This window comes from Chionomys nivalis, chromosome 4, assembly GCF_950005125.1.
Source record: "Chionomys nivalis chromosome 4, mChiNiv1.1, whole genome shotgun sequence".
NCBI lineage: Eukaryota > Metazoa > Chordata > Mammalia > Rodentia > Cricetidae > Chionomys > Chionomys nivalis.
In genome coordinates this window covers 74,471,893-74,486,691 of record NC_080089.1, presented here as the reverse complement: position 1 = coordinate 74,486,691, position 14,799 = coordinate 74,471,893, and the positions used below count along the sequence as shown (strand labels likewise).

The 14,799-nt window shown below is 48.2% G+C and overlaps 1 protein-coding gene across 1 annotated transcript; it reads right to left on the bottom strand.

Annotated features, from left to right (window-relative positions):
- Positions 1-9,050: 9,050 nt before the first annotated feature.
- Bcl2l10 (BCL2 like 10) lies at positions 9,051-12,730 on the bottom strand. The gene is made up of 2 exons (XM_057768698.1): positions 12,278-12,730; positions 9,051-9,633 (listed from the first exon to the last, which is right to left on the bottom strand). Exons 1-2 carry the CDS (start codon positions 12,716-12,718, stop codon positions 9,511-9,513), a joined length of 564 nt encoding a protein of 187 aa, XP_057624681.1. The 5' UTR covers positions 12,719-12,730; the 3' UTR covers positions 9,051-9,510.
- Between the last annotated feature and the right edge of the window lie 2,069 nt (positions 12,731-14,799).

The window sequence follows — 14,799 nt, the reverse complement described above, 5'->3', positions numbered from 1 at the left end:
GGTTGCAAGGCCAGCACTTTCCTGCGTTCCTACCCCAACCCCTCTTAGGTCTTTTTCTATGAACATACAGGAAGTTGACAGTACACTACTCTAGTATTGCAGCCCACCACTACTCTCTTGCAGTGTACCCAATAAAGTACTCTTAAAAGAGAATACAGGAGAGGCACAGGCGATCCACACAGACGTCTGTATGTAGCATATACACTAAGCTACAAATTTCAAGTTGAGGTCGCTTCTCCATGAGATGACTGAGTCTACGGCCTGGGAGCCTGCTGCCCTAGTCTAAAACCTGCTTCCCCTGTTTTTTTAGGGCTTCTGTTGCTGTGATAAACACCATGACCATAAACAAATCAAGGAAACGGGTTTATTTCACTTTACAATTCCCAGGTCACACTCTATCGCTGAGGGAAGTCAGGGCAGGGATCTGGAGGGAGGACCTGAAGCGGAGGCCATGGAGGAGTGCTGCTTACCGACTTGCTCCTCCTAGATGGCTCAGTTTGTTTTCTACTAGGACCACCTACCTGGGGTTTGCTCCAACCATAGGGAGCTGGGCCCTCCCTCATTAGCCATCAATCAAGAAAATTGGCTTGCCCCCAGGCCAATCTGGTGGGTGCATTTTCTCAGTTATAATTCTTTCTTCCCCAAAGACTCTATCTAGCTTGTGCCAAGCAGACATAACACCAGCCCTCCATGTGTCTGCCTCCCCACCCTGTGGCTTTTCTTTTTTACAGCACTAGTGGCCTTCTACCTACCACAGGTCTTCCTTATTACCTTAGCTCATTGCTTTTTGGGGGCCAGTGGGCTAATGGGCTAAAATGCTGACTGCCCTGACTTCGAATCTTTATTCTAAACAAAGTCAAGACCAAAGGAGGGTGGCTGTATTTTAAGAGTCTTCAAAGGCCTAGAGAGCCTGGAAACTCCCAAGTGGGCCTGTTACCTCAAAACAATTGCCAGAACTCAAGAGGTCAGGCCTCTTTCCCATCTAAAGGCGTTGATTGATTATACTCTGGGTCACAGATGGACGGGGTGAGCCCAGCATGCCTGGTCACAGCAGCAATAAGGAGGCCATGAAGGCCACTACACGCACCAGATCTACTCAGGATCCTGCAGGAGGCTGGGGTTGCTCACATGGCAAATGGGAAGGGAAGTATAATCAGTATGAGATTGGCCACAGATTGACAATGATTGGAGCATGGTGAGGGGTGGGTGAGAAGTCAGTTTGGGGATGTTCATAACTATGTATTTTGTTCATCATAAAGACTTAAAGAGTAACAAAGTAAGGAGTCACTGTACCCATTTTCATTCGATGCGGGGGGGGGGGGGGGAGAAGGAGAATAGTGATGTTTCAAAGCAGCAGCATGGGGTTGAGGTATCCTAAGGATCAACTTCTCGCTATGTAGGCTGGGAGTTTAAAAGTCTAAGCATAAAGAATTTTGAATCATAAAAACACTGCAAGGGCCCATTTATATAAGTGGAAATGACTAACCCTGAAGCTTAATAGGCACCGCCAATCTGACTGGATTTGGAATCACCTAGGAGACACACCTCTGGTTATCTTATGAGGGTGCTTCCACTGTGCATGTGGGTGGCATCATTCCATGGGCTGTGGTCCCAAATGCTTTTTGTTTTTTTGTTTTTTTTGAGATTTGTGTTCTACTTTGTAGCCCTGGGCTGTCCTGGAACTTACTTTGTAGACCAGGCTAGCCTTGAACTCACAGAAGTTTGCTTGTCTCTGCTTCCCCAGTGCTGGGATTAAAAGATGTATGCTACTATACCCAGCCAAAAATATTTTATCATGTATGAGTGTTTCACCTGCATGTATATGTATCATATGCACCTGGTGGAGGCAGAAGGGGGGGCGTTAGAGTCCCCTGGAACTGGAGTTACTGGGAATCGAACCCTTGTCCTTTGAAAGAGAAGTCAGTGCTCTTGCTTGCTGAGCTTTCTCTCCAGCCTCCCAGATGAACTATAAAAAGGGGAATGGGGAGCTAACGGAGCAGCAGCGCTCAGCTCTATTGACTTTCTGATTCTGTACAGTGTGATCAGCTGTCTCACACCCGCCACTGTACCTTCCACACCATGAGTGACAGACCCTCCTCCTAAACCACGTGCCAAGATAATCCCTTCCTTCCTTCACAGTAGCATGCTAGGTGGGGATTTGGCTCCATGGTAGAGCACCACATAAGCACGAGTCTCTGAGTTCCATTCTCAGCACCAAAGAAAAAGTGAGATAAACGTGGGTTTTAAAAGTTGCTTTCTGGGGCTGGAAAGATGGTTCAACAGTTAAAAGCACCTGTTGCTCTTGCAGAAGACCCAAGTTAGGTTCCCCCACACCCCTTGTTGGGCAGCTCACAACTACCTACAACTCCAGCTCCAGGGCATCTTATACCCTCTTCTGGCCTCTGAGAGCACCTGCACCCACATGTATACACACACACACACAAACACACATACATACACACACACATACAAACACACATACATACACACACATACATACACATGCATACACACACATGCATACACACACGCATACACACACATACATACATACACAGTAAAAATATCTTAAAAAGGTTGTGCCATGTATTTTGTCAGTGATGAGATTAATGAGTATAATAAGCAATGAAAAAATTATAGCTTCAGTGGATGAAGAGCTAGAGAATTTAACCTTCTGGTCAAAAAGAAGAAGAAGAAGAAGAAGAAGGAGGAGGAGGAGGAAGAGGAAGAACAAGAAGAAGAACAAGAAGAAGAACAAGAAGAAGAACAAGAAGAAGAACAAGAAGAAGAACAAGAAGAAGCCTCCCCACCTCCAGCAATGATAGGGTGTTCCTGCCTCAGGGTTCCCCTCTTCTAGCCTCTGGGAGTAGATAGGAAGCAAAGCAAGTACCCATGCAATTCTCAAAACCTCATCTGTGGGTCAGAAGTCAAGGGTGACCCACCTGTTACCACTGCATATCCAGGTTGCTGGGGCAGTCAGCACTTCCTACATACAAGGATGCACCATCGTAAGTCAGCCAGGCTGTGTGACTCTGCCCCAAATGGGAGAGGAGCCAGGGTTACTGAGAAGTCCCCTTGGGCACTTTCTCCCATGTCTGCAGTATCCACTGGAAGGCTGTGTGGGAGGGCAGGGAGCGTTCGGGTGGGACAGCCTGCATTCTCTCACGCTATCGCAGCACTCGCTACCTCCTGGCCCTTTACACACTCCTTTCCTCCCCCAGGGTCAGGCCCTGGGCTCCAGCAGGGCCCTGAGTCTCTAGGGTCATGGGCCTCTGAGGGTAACTGCCACTCCGGAGAGCTGCTCAGAGTTACTGGAAAGCAGCTTCAGTTGTCTAAATAGCTGTAGTAAAGACTGGTTGGAGCTGTGACACACAGCAAACTTGGTTTCTCTCTTTTTAACAACTGACTTCTGAGAAACAACAGCCTTTGCTGTTAAACAGCAGCTTGGGCCCTGGTGGGAGACACTTCAGTTTCTAGAGGGGTACAGGGGACACACACAAGGGTCCTGAGGGTAAGCGGGGGCCCTGGCCTCCTTTATCTGACCTACTTTTATTCAGTGGGAGACTTTCCTAGCCAAACTGGGCCTTTTCTGGGTGTGCAAACTGATTAAGTACGCATCTTCTAAGTTTGATTTCCTCTCGCACAAAGCCACTTGCTTTGTGGGTGTTGGACGGGAACATAGTGCCAGTCATGCTGAAAGACATTCAACTTTCAGTCTGCTGACCCCCAGTGTTTTCCTTGTCACAATTGCAACTGCTACTCCGTGCCACCAGCTAGTTTCCCCAGAAAGGAAGAAGAGAAAAGCAAACATTAAAAGATGAAAATAAAATTAGATAGCACGAAGGAAGTCCAGATCTAAATGCTAAACATTGTAGGAAGGAAAACAGGAGCAGATCAAGATGCTCTCAGGCCAAGAGGACAGATGAGTCCTGATTGAAAACCTCGCTTCACCTGAACAGGGTAGACGGCAACACCCACCAGGGACTGCAAAACTTCGAAAGTCATGTTGACTAGAAGGCCCTACTGGGAAAAGAGCACTGGCTGTTCTTCCAGAGGACCTGGGTTCGACTCCCAGCACCCACATGGCAGCTCACAACTGTCTGTAACTTCAGTTACAGGGAACCTAAAACCCATGGCAAAACACTAATGCTCATAAAATAATAAAACAAAAAAAGAAGGCCAGGCAGTGGTGGCACACGCCTTTAATCCCAGCACTTGGGAGGCAGAGGCAGGCGAATCCCTGTGAGTTCGAGGCCAGCCTGGTCTACAAGAGCTAGTTCCAGGACAGCTAGGACTGTTACATATGAAAACCCTGTCTTGAAAAAAAAAAACGAACAAACGAACGAACGAAAGGAAGAAAGAAAGAAAGAAAGAAAGAAAGGAAGAAAGAAAGAAAAAGAAAAGAAGGCCCTGCTGACAAAACTTCCCACGTTGGGAAAACCCTGAAAACTGGAAGGAAGCGGAAAAGTGCCTCTAAATCCTGAAAGGAAGCAATGAGCAAGGCTGCAGGCAATCTCCTGCCCACTGTCTCCTGGTCAGGAAGATAGATGCTGCAGGATGTGCTCTGGCAAAACAAGGACCACAGACAAATAAGGAGCAAGGCCAGAAACAGGAGACTCCATGGGGAGGAGAGGGGACAGGAATCTGGAGTCCGGACACAGCAGGCACTCTGCAGAGACAGTGGTGACTGTGTGTGTGTGTGTGTGTGTGTGTGTGTGTGTGTGTATACCTGAAACAGAGAAGGACAGCCCGGGCGTGAGCAAACTGGGAGACCCTGCAAGATCAAACGCGAGAAACCTAATGGGAAGGAATGTCTGCAGAAGAGATTTCCACAACTATTAGAGAACTCAAAGATGGGCCATAAAAAAGTTTATCCAAAACTAGCCCAAAACTAATCAAGTAAGAAAGATTAAGGCAATTATTAACTCAAGGATGCACAGTGTGAGAAAGAAATAACCTCAGCCGATTACATGGTTCAGTTCAGCATAGCATGAGAATTCATGATATGGATGATGAATAGTGATCGAAGTGAAATTATGATATAATTACCTTGGGTGGGGCTAGGGATGCCAAGAGATGGGTTGGGAGTATAAAGATAATGTCTCAAACTGAAAATCAAGAAAAGCCGTCTATTTAAAGACATAGGAGCTGTTTGGGTGTGGTGGTAGCATCTGCAACCCTAGTTAGCACTTGGGAGGTAGAAGCTGAACGGAAAGCAAAGTCATTGTTGGCAACAGATCAAGTTCAAGACCCCATCTCAGAATAAAACAAAACATAAGACCCCATCTCAGAATAAAACAAAACAAAAATAAAGATCGAGGCGGAAAGGAAAATAACCCACAAGAAGAACAGGAAGTTTTCTGTGGAACTGGCTGGCAAGAAATGATAGATCCTGTCATTTTTTGTAACACACCATTTTGAACTGTTTGATTCTTTCAATTAAATTACATAGAATTTTTTTAGGGGAAAAGACCCTCAGCTAATTCACAGTGGACACCCTTAAGTATCTTAAAATGTGATTGAAATCTTGTCGGCGCCAAGGAACCTGGTTAGGCTCAAAAGGAGCAGGGTTGCAGGGTTCATCATAACAGTTAGGGGTCAGTTATTCGGTTAATATAAGTTGTTCAAAACCCTGGAGCACAGCCCTGCCTTCACATTAGAGTCACAAGGGGACTTTGAGAGCTTCTTCACGCCATGCTTCCCCTGAGCCAATGAATCCCTGAGGCAGGCGGGTGGAGGCAGCCTAAGTTGAAAAGCCTGAGATTCTAATGTGCAGTCTGCTAGATCTATTGCTGGCCTAAGGAAACATTTTAAAATTTACCTCTTTATTCAGTCATTCATTCATTTTTGGTTTTGAGACAGAGGCTACCTATCCCCGGGCAGTTTTTAACTCGCCCTGGAGCCCAGGCTGCCTCAGCCTCTGGAATGCTGAAGCAAATACAGATGTGTGCCACTATCCCACCCCCAGCTTTGTAACCTTCCTTGTTAAAACATTTATCACTATTTTTAAGTCAGGGCTTCCTGTGTCGTAGGCTAGCTTAGGATGACCTTGAGTTTCTGACCCTCCCCTGTATCAGCCACCACACACCCAGTGTGCATACTGCTGGGGACTGAATCCAGAATCTCTGCACCCTGGGCAGGCAGTTTTCCAACTGAGCTACATCTCCATCATCCCTGGCTTCATTTTTTTTTATTTATAATTATTATTCACTTAAAAATGCTTGTCATGTGTATATGATGTGTGTGTGTGGATCTGTGCGTTTGATGGCACGCACGTGGAAGTCAGAGGACCTCAGGCACCAGTTCTTTCCTTCTGCCTTGTTTGCAGGAAGGTCTTGTTAGGTAAATTTGGACTCCAGACTAGTTGGCCTACTGACTTCTGGGGAGTTCTGTCTCTGCCTCCTGTACTCGGGAGTAGGGGTGCAGACACACACCACATCTGGCTTTTGTAGTTCTGGGGATCTGACCTTAGGTTAGATCCAGGCTGAATACCAAGCACTTTTACCCAGTAAGCCATCCCCTGGGCTCCTTATTTGCATTTTCAATTTTACCGAATTCAACTCTTAAGAGAGGCATAACCACAAAATACAAACTGGGGCTGGAGAGGCGGCTCAGTGGCCACAGGCACTTACTGGCAAGCCTGGCCGCTGGAACCCACATAAAGGGAGGAGAAAGAAAAGCAACTCCACAAGGTTGTCCTCTGACCTCCACATGCATGCTGTGGTGCTTGCCCCCTGTACCCTCCCAATTAATACACAATTAACATATATACAAGAATAATAAACAAACTTTAAAAGGAGATGTGCAGCTGGTAAGCATGCCTGTTGCGCTTGCAGATGACGGAAGCTTGGTTCTGGAAGCTTGCAACTGCCTATAACTCCAGGTCCAAGGGATCCAAACCCCTCTTTTCGTCCCCATGGGTACCCATACACATATATACACACAGATACAGACACATGCACATAAAGACATAGAATCTTAAAAATCCCACAAACTGATACTTTTTGCCATTTGAGCAGAGTCTGTAAATAACAGCTGATGGGCACAAGGCCAGGCATAAAGGCCCCAGGGCAGAAAGTGCCAAAGGATGGATCTGCAGAAGCCCTACGTGGCTGCAGAGAAGGGCTGATGACACTGGTCCCACCAAGTCAGGGTTGTGGCTGCATGGTGTCTGGGAAGCCAAGGAGGCAGAAGCCGTCTGTTGTATTTTAAACGCCCAAATTGTGCTTCCCCAGATCTTGCTCAGGTAGTTCTCCCCATTTTCCCTTTGCTACCCTGGGGTTTCACCATGAAAGGAGTTGGAACCCCACGTCTTTCTGGTGGGAATGCTGAGCGGGGCAGCTGCCAAGAACAGTTTCATGGCTCTGCTGCACGCTAAGCCTACAGTTATCATGGGGCCCAACAATCCCACCTAGGCTTGCACCCAGGAGTGCTGAAAGTCTGCAAAAATCACGTAAAAGCACGCTCAGAGAACCGCATTCACACTAGGCAACCAGGGAGAGCCACCCACATTCCGGCTCTCTGTGTGTGGTAAGCATGATGCAGCATTAGCCTTGAGCAGGAGAGAAGTCCTGACATGCTGCAGAAGCCTGGAAAACACTGGGCTAAACAAGAAACCAGACACAAAAAGCCCTGAGCTGTCTGCTTCCAGTTACGTGCAGTGTCCAGAAGAGGCAGCTCCAGAGGCAGAAGGTAGCTTAGCGGTTGCTGGGGAGGGGAGGCTTGGAAGTGTTGACGGTGTGGGGTTCTGAGTGAGGGAATTAAAGGGCGAGGGGTGTGCAATCCTGTGTAAAACCCACTGAAGGACGTGCTTTAAAATGCTGAGAATTTTGTCTTGTGTGAGTTTTATCTCCATGCAAATACAAAGAAGTGAACTGTCAGAATGTGATGTTAGAATCCAGCCTCTGCCCAGGCCACGATATTTGCAGCAGTCCCTCCCCCCTCACTGTTACAGGCAGGCACCTACTGAGGCACTGTGACTCTCTAGCTAACAGACTCACCTGGGGGAGCGGAGAGCACACAACAAAGGGGCCATGGGTGCCAAGTGCTGTTCATCACCCTCTTCCCGGCCTACTGCCTGGGAATCGGTCTACCTGTAGGCTTGCACTCTTCCCCCGTTCTCAGAAAGGTCTCAAAAAAAAAAAAAAGACCCCCCCACTTCTGCCACATGGGCCCTGATTTCCCTCCTTCAGGGACTCCCCAGAATTAGAATTTCCCCAGGAATCTCATGGAAGAGAAGGCCAGAGAGCTACCTGAGCAGGTAAAGGTGATTGTCATAAAGTTAATGACCTGAGTTTGATCCCAGGGAACTGCACTGTGAAAGCAGAGAACCAGCTCCTGTAAGTTGTCTTCTGACCTCCAATTTGTACTGTGGTGCACACGCAAACACACACACACTATAACTAAAAACAAATAAAACTATAACTAAAAACAAATAATAAATGTAGTTTAGCTGGTGAGATGGCTTGGTAGGTAAAAGTATTTGCCACCAAGCCTGATGACCCAAAATGGATCCCTGAGACCTACATCTCCATCCAGAAGCTGTGTGTGTGTGTGAATGCAGGTTAATGATGGCCAGGGAGGCTTGAGGGGCACAGTGCCCACCACCCTGCAGGGTTTGAGTGGGCTGGAGAGTGGAGGGGGAAAGAGAAATGATTTAAGAACTTTCGTGTAGATTAAATGTTTAAAGCAAAGCCTTGTTAAGGCTGGAGAGAGTGCACTGGCTGTTCTTCCAGAGGACCCGTGTTCGATTCCCAGCACCCACATGGTGCTCACAGCCGTCTATAACTCCTGTTCCAGGGATCTGACACCATCTTTTGGCCTCAGAGGCACTAGCCACATATGTGGTACACAGATAAACATACAAGCATAACATGAATATACATTATAAAAATAAAAACTACCCCCCACATACAGCAATATAAACCAAACCCTGGGCACACTGTCATCAATTGAAGTTTCTCCCAAGAACAAAAGTCTTGCTGAATTAGAGAAATAGCCAGTCTTTTTGAAAAATGTATATACATTTATTAAAAATTTGAAGTTACTTAAAATTTTATTCGAGGGGGACACTATAAATTCAGAAGTCCTGGGAATTAGGCACAGAAAGATAGATTTCCAAGGAATTCTTAAGGTTTTCTATTGCATTCTTCGTTGCTCTGGGGTTTTGGTGCTTTAGGTTCTTCTGCCTGGCAATTCTGGCTACTGAACAACTCCTCAAGAACCCCAAAACAGACGGGAGAGGCTCTAGTGTGCGTACAGCCAGATGCAGACAGCTGCGCATCTACGGAAAGGATGTAGTTCTTTGGGGTACCCAGAAGACCATTTCCCCACTTAGTGACGAGCCCCTTCCCCTTCCAAATGCTGCCCCATTGCAACCCCAGGACTCCTTGCAGCATGCAGGTAAAAAATGTCTCTAGGCAGGAGGATTTCCTCAGTTCTTCTCCAGTCATCTAAAACGGTCCCTTAGCGGGTCACAGTCAGGTAAAATCGTTTTAAAATTTTAAAACTTTAAAACTTTTTCCAGATATACAGGATGGTCGTCGCGATGATGCAGGACAGAAAAGCCTTGATGAGCACTCTCCTCCAAACAATGACTGGGAAGGGGCTCCTGAAGAAATCGCAAAAGCCATCCTGTAAGGGGCACACGAGGAGCATTAGACGGACTCTCCATGAACAAACCTGAGCCCCAGATACACAGAAGGTGGGGCCGAAGAGGTGGCCCAGCCACTGAGAGCACTGGCTGCTCTTGCAGAGGAATTGGGTTCAGATCCCAGCACTCATGTGGTAGCTCACAATTCCGGTTAATTCCGGGTCCAGGGGACCTAGCGCCCTCTACTGGCCTCGCTGAGCACTGCATGTACATGGCACACACAACACATGCAGGTACTCATCCACACAGAATAAAAATAAGTAAAAATTCACAGGAAAGGCTAGCGTGGACCTCGGCGGTCAAGCATGTGATGACATGCACAAGGCCCTGGGCCAATCTCTAGTATGAAGGTTCTAGATCCTGCCATAAAATGAAAGGCACGTGCCTACCAGACATCCCAGGATCTGTTCACAGTTCAACTCGCATAGAAGCTATCATCTAACTGCCCCATATGGCAGAGATGCCTCACAACACCTCACATTTTACCTCAACGCTGAGGAAAGACATCTAGGAGAACTCTATAAAAACCTCTTTACTTTCTGACGCCTTCCCCACAATCTCCAATAAAACTGAAAAACTTAAACCTTGGGCACTCCCTCCTTTGACGGCACCTGTCTGTCTTCTATTCACCCGACCCCCCCCCCTTCAAATCAAAGTCAAAATGGTTTCAGAACTCATCGAGCCCCCCCCGCCCCCCGTCAGACCAGACCTGTGGCTACCCCTTTAATAACTGTCTTGATTCTTAAATTCATAACCCCCCTCCCCCGCTGCTTAGCACACTGCCCATCTCAACTCATCCAGACTGCTGTGTGTACAGCACATGACGCAGGCTCACGAGGACAATATCCTTCCATTGTGCCAACACAGACGTCAGTCTGACTCAGATACCTTGAGACCGGAGATGTGCTGACTCCACACCACCCCAAGTTAATATGTAGCAACCAGAGACTGAATTCATGCCTGCCACCCCAAAACAAAAAGGCTGGGAAGGTTACATTTGTGTATAGAGTGTATCCAAGCCATATTTGCCACAGCAGCTGCTTTCGCTGCCTTCACAGCTCAGATGGAAGAAATAGCAGAGGCTATACTGAAAGCGAGCCCTTGACGTGTAAGCGTCTCTTCCCCAAAGGGAGTTTGCCAACCCCAGGCTCCCTGAGGCCCCAAGTATGGCCAGCAAATCCTGTATGGTGAACATACATTAACCAAAGCAGCCAACATTTTCCCCTGCCCTGGCTGCTCTGGAAATAGTGACAACCCAGCTTCAAGCACTTATTCACCACTAAGTGGCATGGGGCCTCCTCCCTCCTCTGGAACCCATGAGGGGATTCCGGCTTTGTCCCATAGACCTGAACACCATGCAGTGCCCGTCATGCTGCCTTTCCTTGGTATTAACTTACCCAAAAGAAAACTGGCCTCACAGTTCCTCTTGAACCCTCCCAAGTCTGAGAGCTCATCGGGAGAGAGGAGGAGTGAGGAAGGAGAGAGGGAGAGGAGAGGGCTCAGAGGGTTCTCAAAACCCCAGCTGAAGGCAGTCTACCGGCCGGTAGATCCACACAGCAGGAACAGGGCAGGAGTTACCGCTAACCCATCACACCGCCTTTCCTTCTCAGGTGGTCTAAATGCAGACTGCTGACAGCAGGCTTTTTTATAGCAGGTTTTAATAATTTACATTTATAGTACAACACGGGTCACTTCAGCTTTGATTCAACCCCGAAGAGGAAGAAGAAACCTGAGGCCAAGCTCAGCACGTGGGCTAAACTAGGATGGAGGTTTTTTTTTTTTTCTTTTCTGGCGGTGCTGGGTATTGAACCCAAGGCCTCACAGACGCTAACAATCTACAATCACACTTTATTCTCATGCTAGGTGTTTTCCTTAGCCAGTAGCTCTGTGTAGCTGCCTCTTTAGCTTTTACAATGCAGAGATTCAGGATCAACAGAAAGCCAGGAGCCTGCCCAGCAGGGAAAAGGGCAGTGGGCCAGAAGACCCCAGTCAGGGGCCACACTTGGTCACGGACATTTCACAACCCCTAGGGCTTTAGTCTCCTGCAGGGTTAGAAAAAGGAGAGGAAGTTCTGGAGGGCCTGGGCGTGACCACAGTCCCCTTTCTACTCCTTGGGTTTATCGGACCTAATAAGCCCTCCCTGAAAGTTCCGAGGGCAAGGGGTAGGGAATGCCATGTGTGCCTAGTCACCCCTGAATGGGTTTTTATGAGACCTATTGAGCAAGGGCCGTCTGAGTGCCTCTAAAGAAATCTTCGGGCTGGGGCCGTGGCTCATTTGTAAAAGAGTGTTTTTCTGGCCTGTTCAAAGGCTTCCCCCGGGGAGGGGGGGGTGTCCACATCCGCACCACATCAACCCATCCATAATAGCATAGCCTGTAAGTAGTCCCCGGGAATGCAAGCAGGAGGACCATATTTATAGGAGGCTATGAATGAGTCCAGCCTGGACTACCTAAGACCCTGACTTTAGTAAAAAAAAAAAAAAAAAAAAGTAAAGGAAGAAAATAAAATCGGACTGCACAGTAAAGCTGAAGTGTTCCTGGTCTGTGAGAGGCATTTAGCACAGCACCCCAAACGCACCCCACACCCACACACACCATCACGCCCACGCTTCGCGTGTGGTCTCACCCAGCCGTCATGAGCCTCCAGCCACAAGCGATGATGTCTCAGGAGCCGATTACACAGTAAATCCACGATGAGATGGCAGTCTCGGGCCACTTGCACTTGATTGTTCACACCATTCTGCGTGGTAGCGTGGCTAGGGTTTTGATCCAGAAGCGTCCCCGCGAAGGTCAAGAGCAGCACCAGGCGGCCCCAGTTGAAGTTTGGGGCATCGGAGAACACCCCATCCGCCATCTGTCTCACCAGCTCCACGCGGTTGCCCTGGTAGCCAAAGAAGGTGGAGAAGAAAGCCTCGTGCTGCCGTTGCATCCGAGCTGCCAGAGAGCGCAGCAATTCCGCCTCGGCTGATGTGGGCGGTGACCCGGGGACACCCGGCTCCCGAGCACAGAACGTCAAGAAGTCAGTCAACAGCCGTCTAGTGCGTTCCTGCAACGGGTCGTCGTCCATCCTTAGGCCTCTGCACCCGGCCCAACCCAGCCGGCTTTCAAGGCCCAGCGGCTTCCTGCCTCCACCCCCCAGATGATTGGGAATCTCACTTGCACCTGTTCCAAGGAGCGAGGCCCGTGATGGAGCAAACAAGAACAACGTGGGACCCTCGGGTTACTGCTTACCTTTTGCCCAAGGATTAAGAATTAGCGGGGTTCTGGAACTTTCTAGGCGTTGGTAGGCCTTAGAATTGTCATTCTCCTACCTCGGCCTCCTGAATCTCTGGAATTACAGGCTTGTGCCATCAGGCCGGGCTAGAAACCACGTCTTAACTTGCTATGAACCGGGCTGGCTTGTTTGCAAAGTGAGGATATATAAATAATTTTGCAAAGCGGCTGTCCTAAGCTGGAGGAGGCAATGCAGGCCCTGCCCCTGACTCTTGCTTGTCTCTGACCTACCAGCTACGCTCCCTAGAATCCCTGCAGGCCTCCCTTGACCAAGTCTCTAGTTCATCACTTCTCAACATTCCTAACATTGTGACCTTTGCCTTGCAGTGACTCCCAACAATAAAATTATTTTGTTGCTACTTCATAACTGTAATTTTGCTACTGTTATGAATCCTAAGTACCTGCTATGCAGGATATCTATCTGATATGGGACCCCAAAGGGATCACAGGTTGAGAACCCCTGCTCTGGTAGGTTACAGTTCTGCTGGGCTCTATTCCTCGTGGGCCCTCCTGAGGCTGCTTTTTGACTTTCTGTGAGTTGAGGTTACCCCGTTTCCCAGAGATCACTTGTGCCCAGCTGTCTGGCCCCTTCTTTATGTCCACACTCTCTAGAAGCCTGCTTTAATCCAGGGCAATCTTCCTGAGGGGCAAAGAGAACTCTCTAGAGTGTCACAGTATAACCCAGAACCAGCGTGTGTCCCTGAGACTCTTTCAGGACTCCTAAGGGACATTTAAATAATCCTAATGACAGGACTAAATGTACGTGACGTTTCTCACTCTCAAGTCCAAAGAGGCTGCTGAGGTCAAGAGTATGCTTTCTGCATTCTGGGGTCTCTCTGAGGAGCGACGGTCTGGGGCTGAGGCTATAAAGGAAGAGCCAACACTATGCAAAGGGCCAGCCAGAGCAGGGGGCCAGGCAATCTGGGGGTACACTCCTTCTCCTGCTTCTCAGGGGCAGCAAATCTTTGGTTAGATGCCCAAGGCCACGCATGGTGCCAGTTTTACCCAGGAATGATTACCAGTGTCCAAGATGACCTTAGATTCCCAGTATTCTTAAAAAAAAAAAAAAATCCTTTTAGAGATGGGGTCTTGGGGGCCTGGGGCTGTGCTTCTCTGCTTGCCAGAAGGTCTGGGTTTGGTCCCAGCAGCGCCCCTACAATTTTAGTGCACCCAGTGTGGTGCATGCTGGCTAACGGGATGTTCCAGAACCTGAGTGGCAAGGGCAGAGGACCCAGAAGTTTACAAACCTACTTGGCAATGCAACAAATTTGAGGGCAGCCTGGGAATATATGATACATTGTTTCATAAAAAACAAGGGGCATTGAGATTGTTCAGCAGGTAAGGGTGCTTCTTACTAAGCCTGAGGATCTGAGTTCAATCCCCAGGCACCATAAGTGGAAGGAGTGAACAGGTTCCCACTGACTGTACTCTGACATCCACAAGTGTTCTGTGGCATAGGTATTCACCACACACACCCACACCCCCCCCCACACAGAATAAATAAATGAATAAAATAATGAACAACTAAATATAAAAAGACAAAATAGACCAAAACAAACACCCCCCCAAACACACACAAAATGAAAAGCAGAGGTCTCACCTGTGACCGAGGTTGGCCTTGAGCTCTTGGGCTCAAGCCACCTCCTCCTGCCTCTGAACCACCCTACTCCCCAAGTACCTGGACTTAAAAGTGTGTGCCACCACGGCTGGTAACATGACATTTTACTAGATACAGCATTTCTAAAAGAACAAACCTCTACACCTTTAAAAGAAAAATGGAAGAAAAAAGCAGGGACCTTGTAATAAGAAGCAGGCAGTAGCATCTAGAAGGAATTTCTGACTCAAATAAAGACAGGACACCCCTTTGGTAGCAAA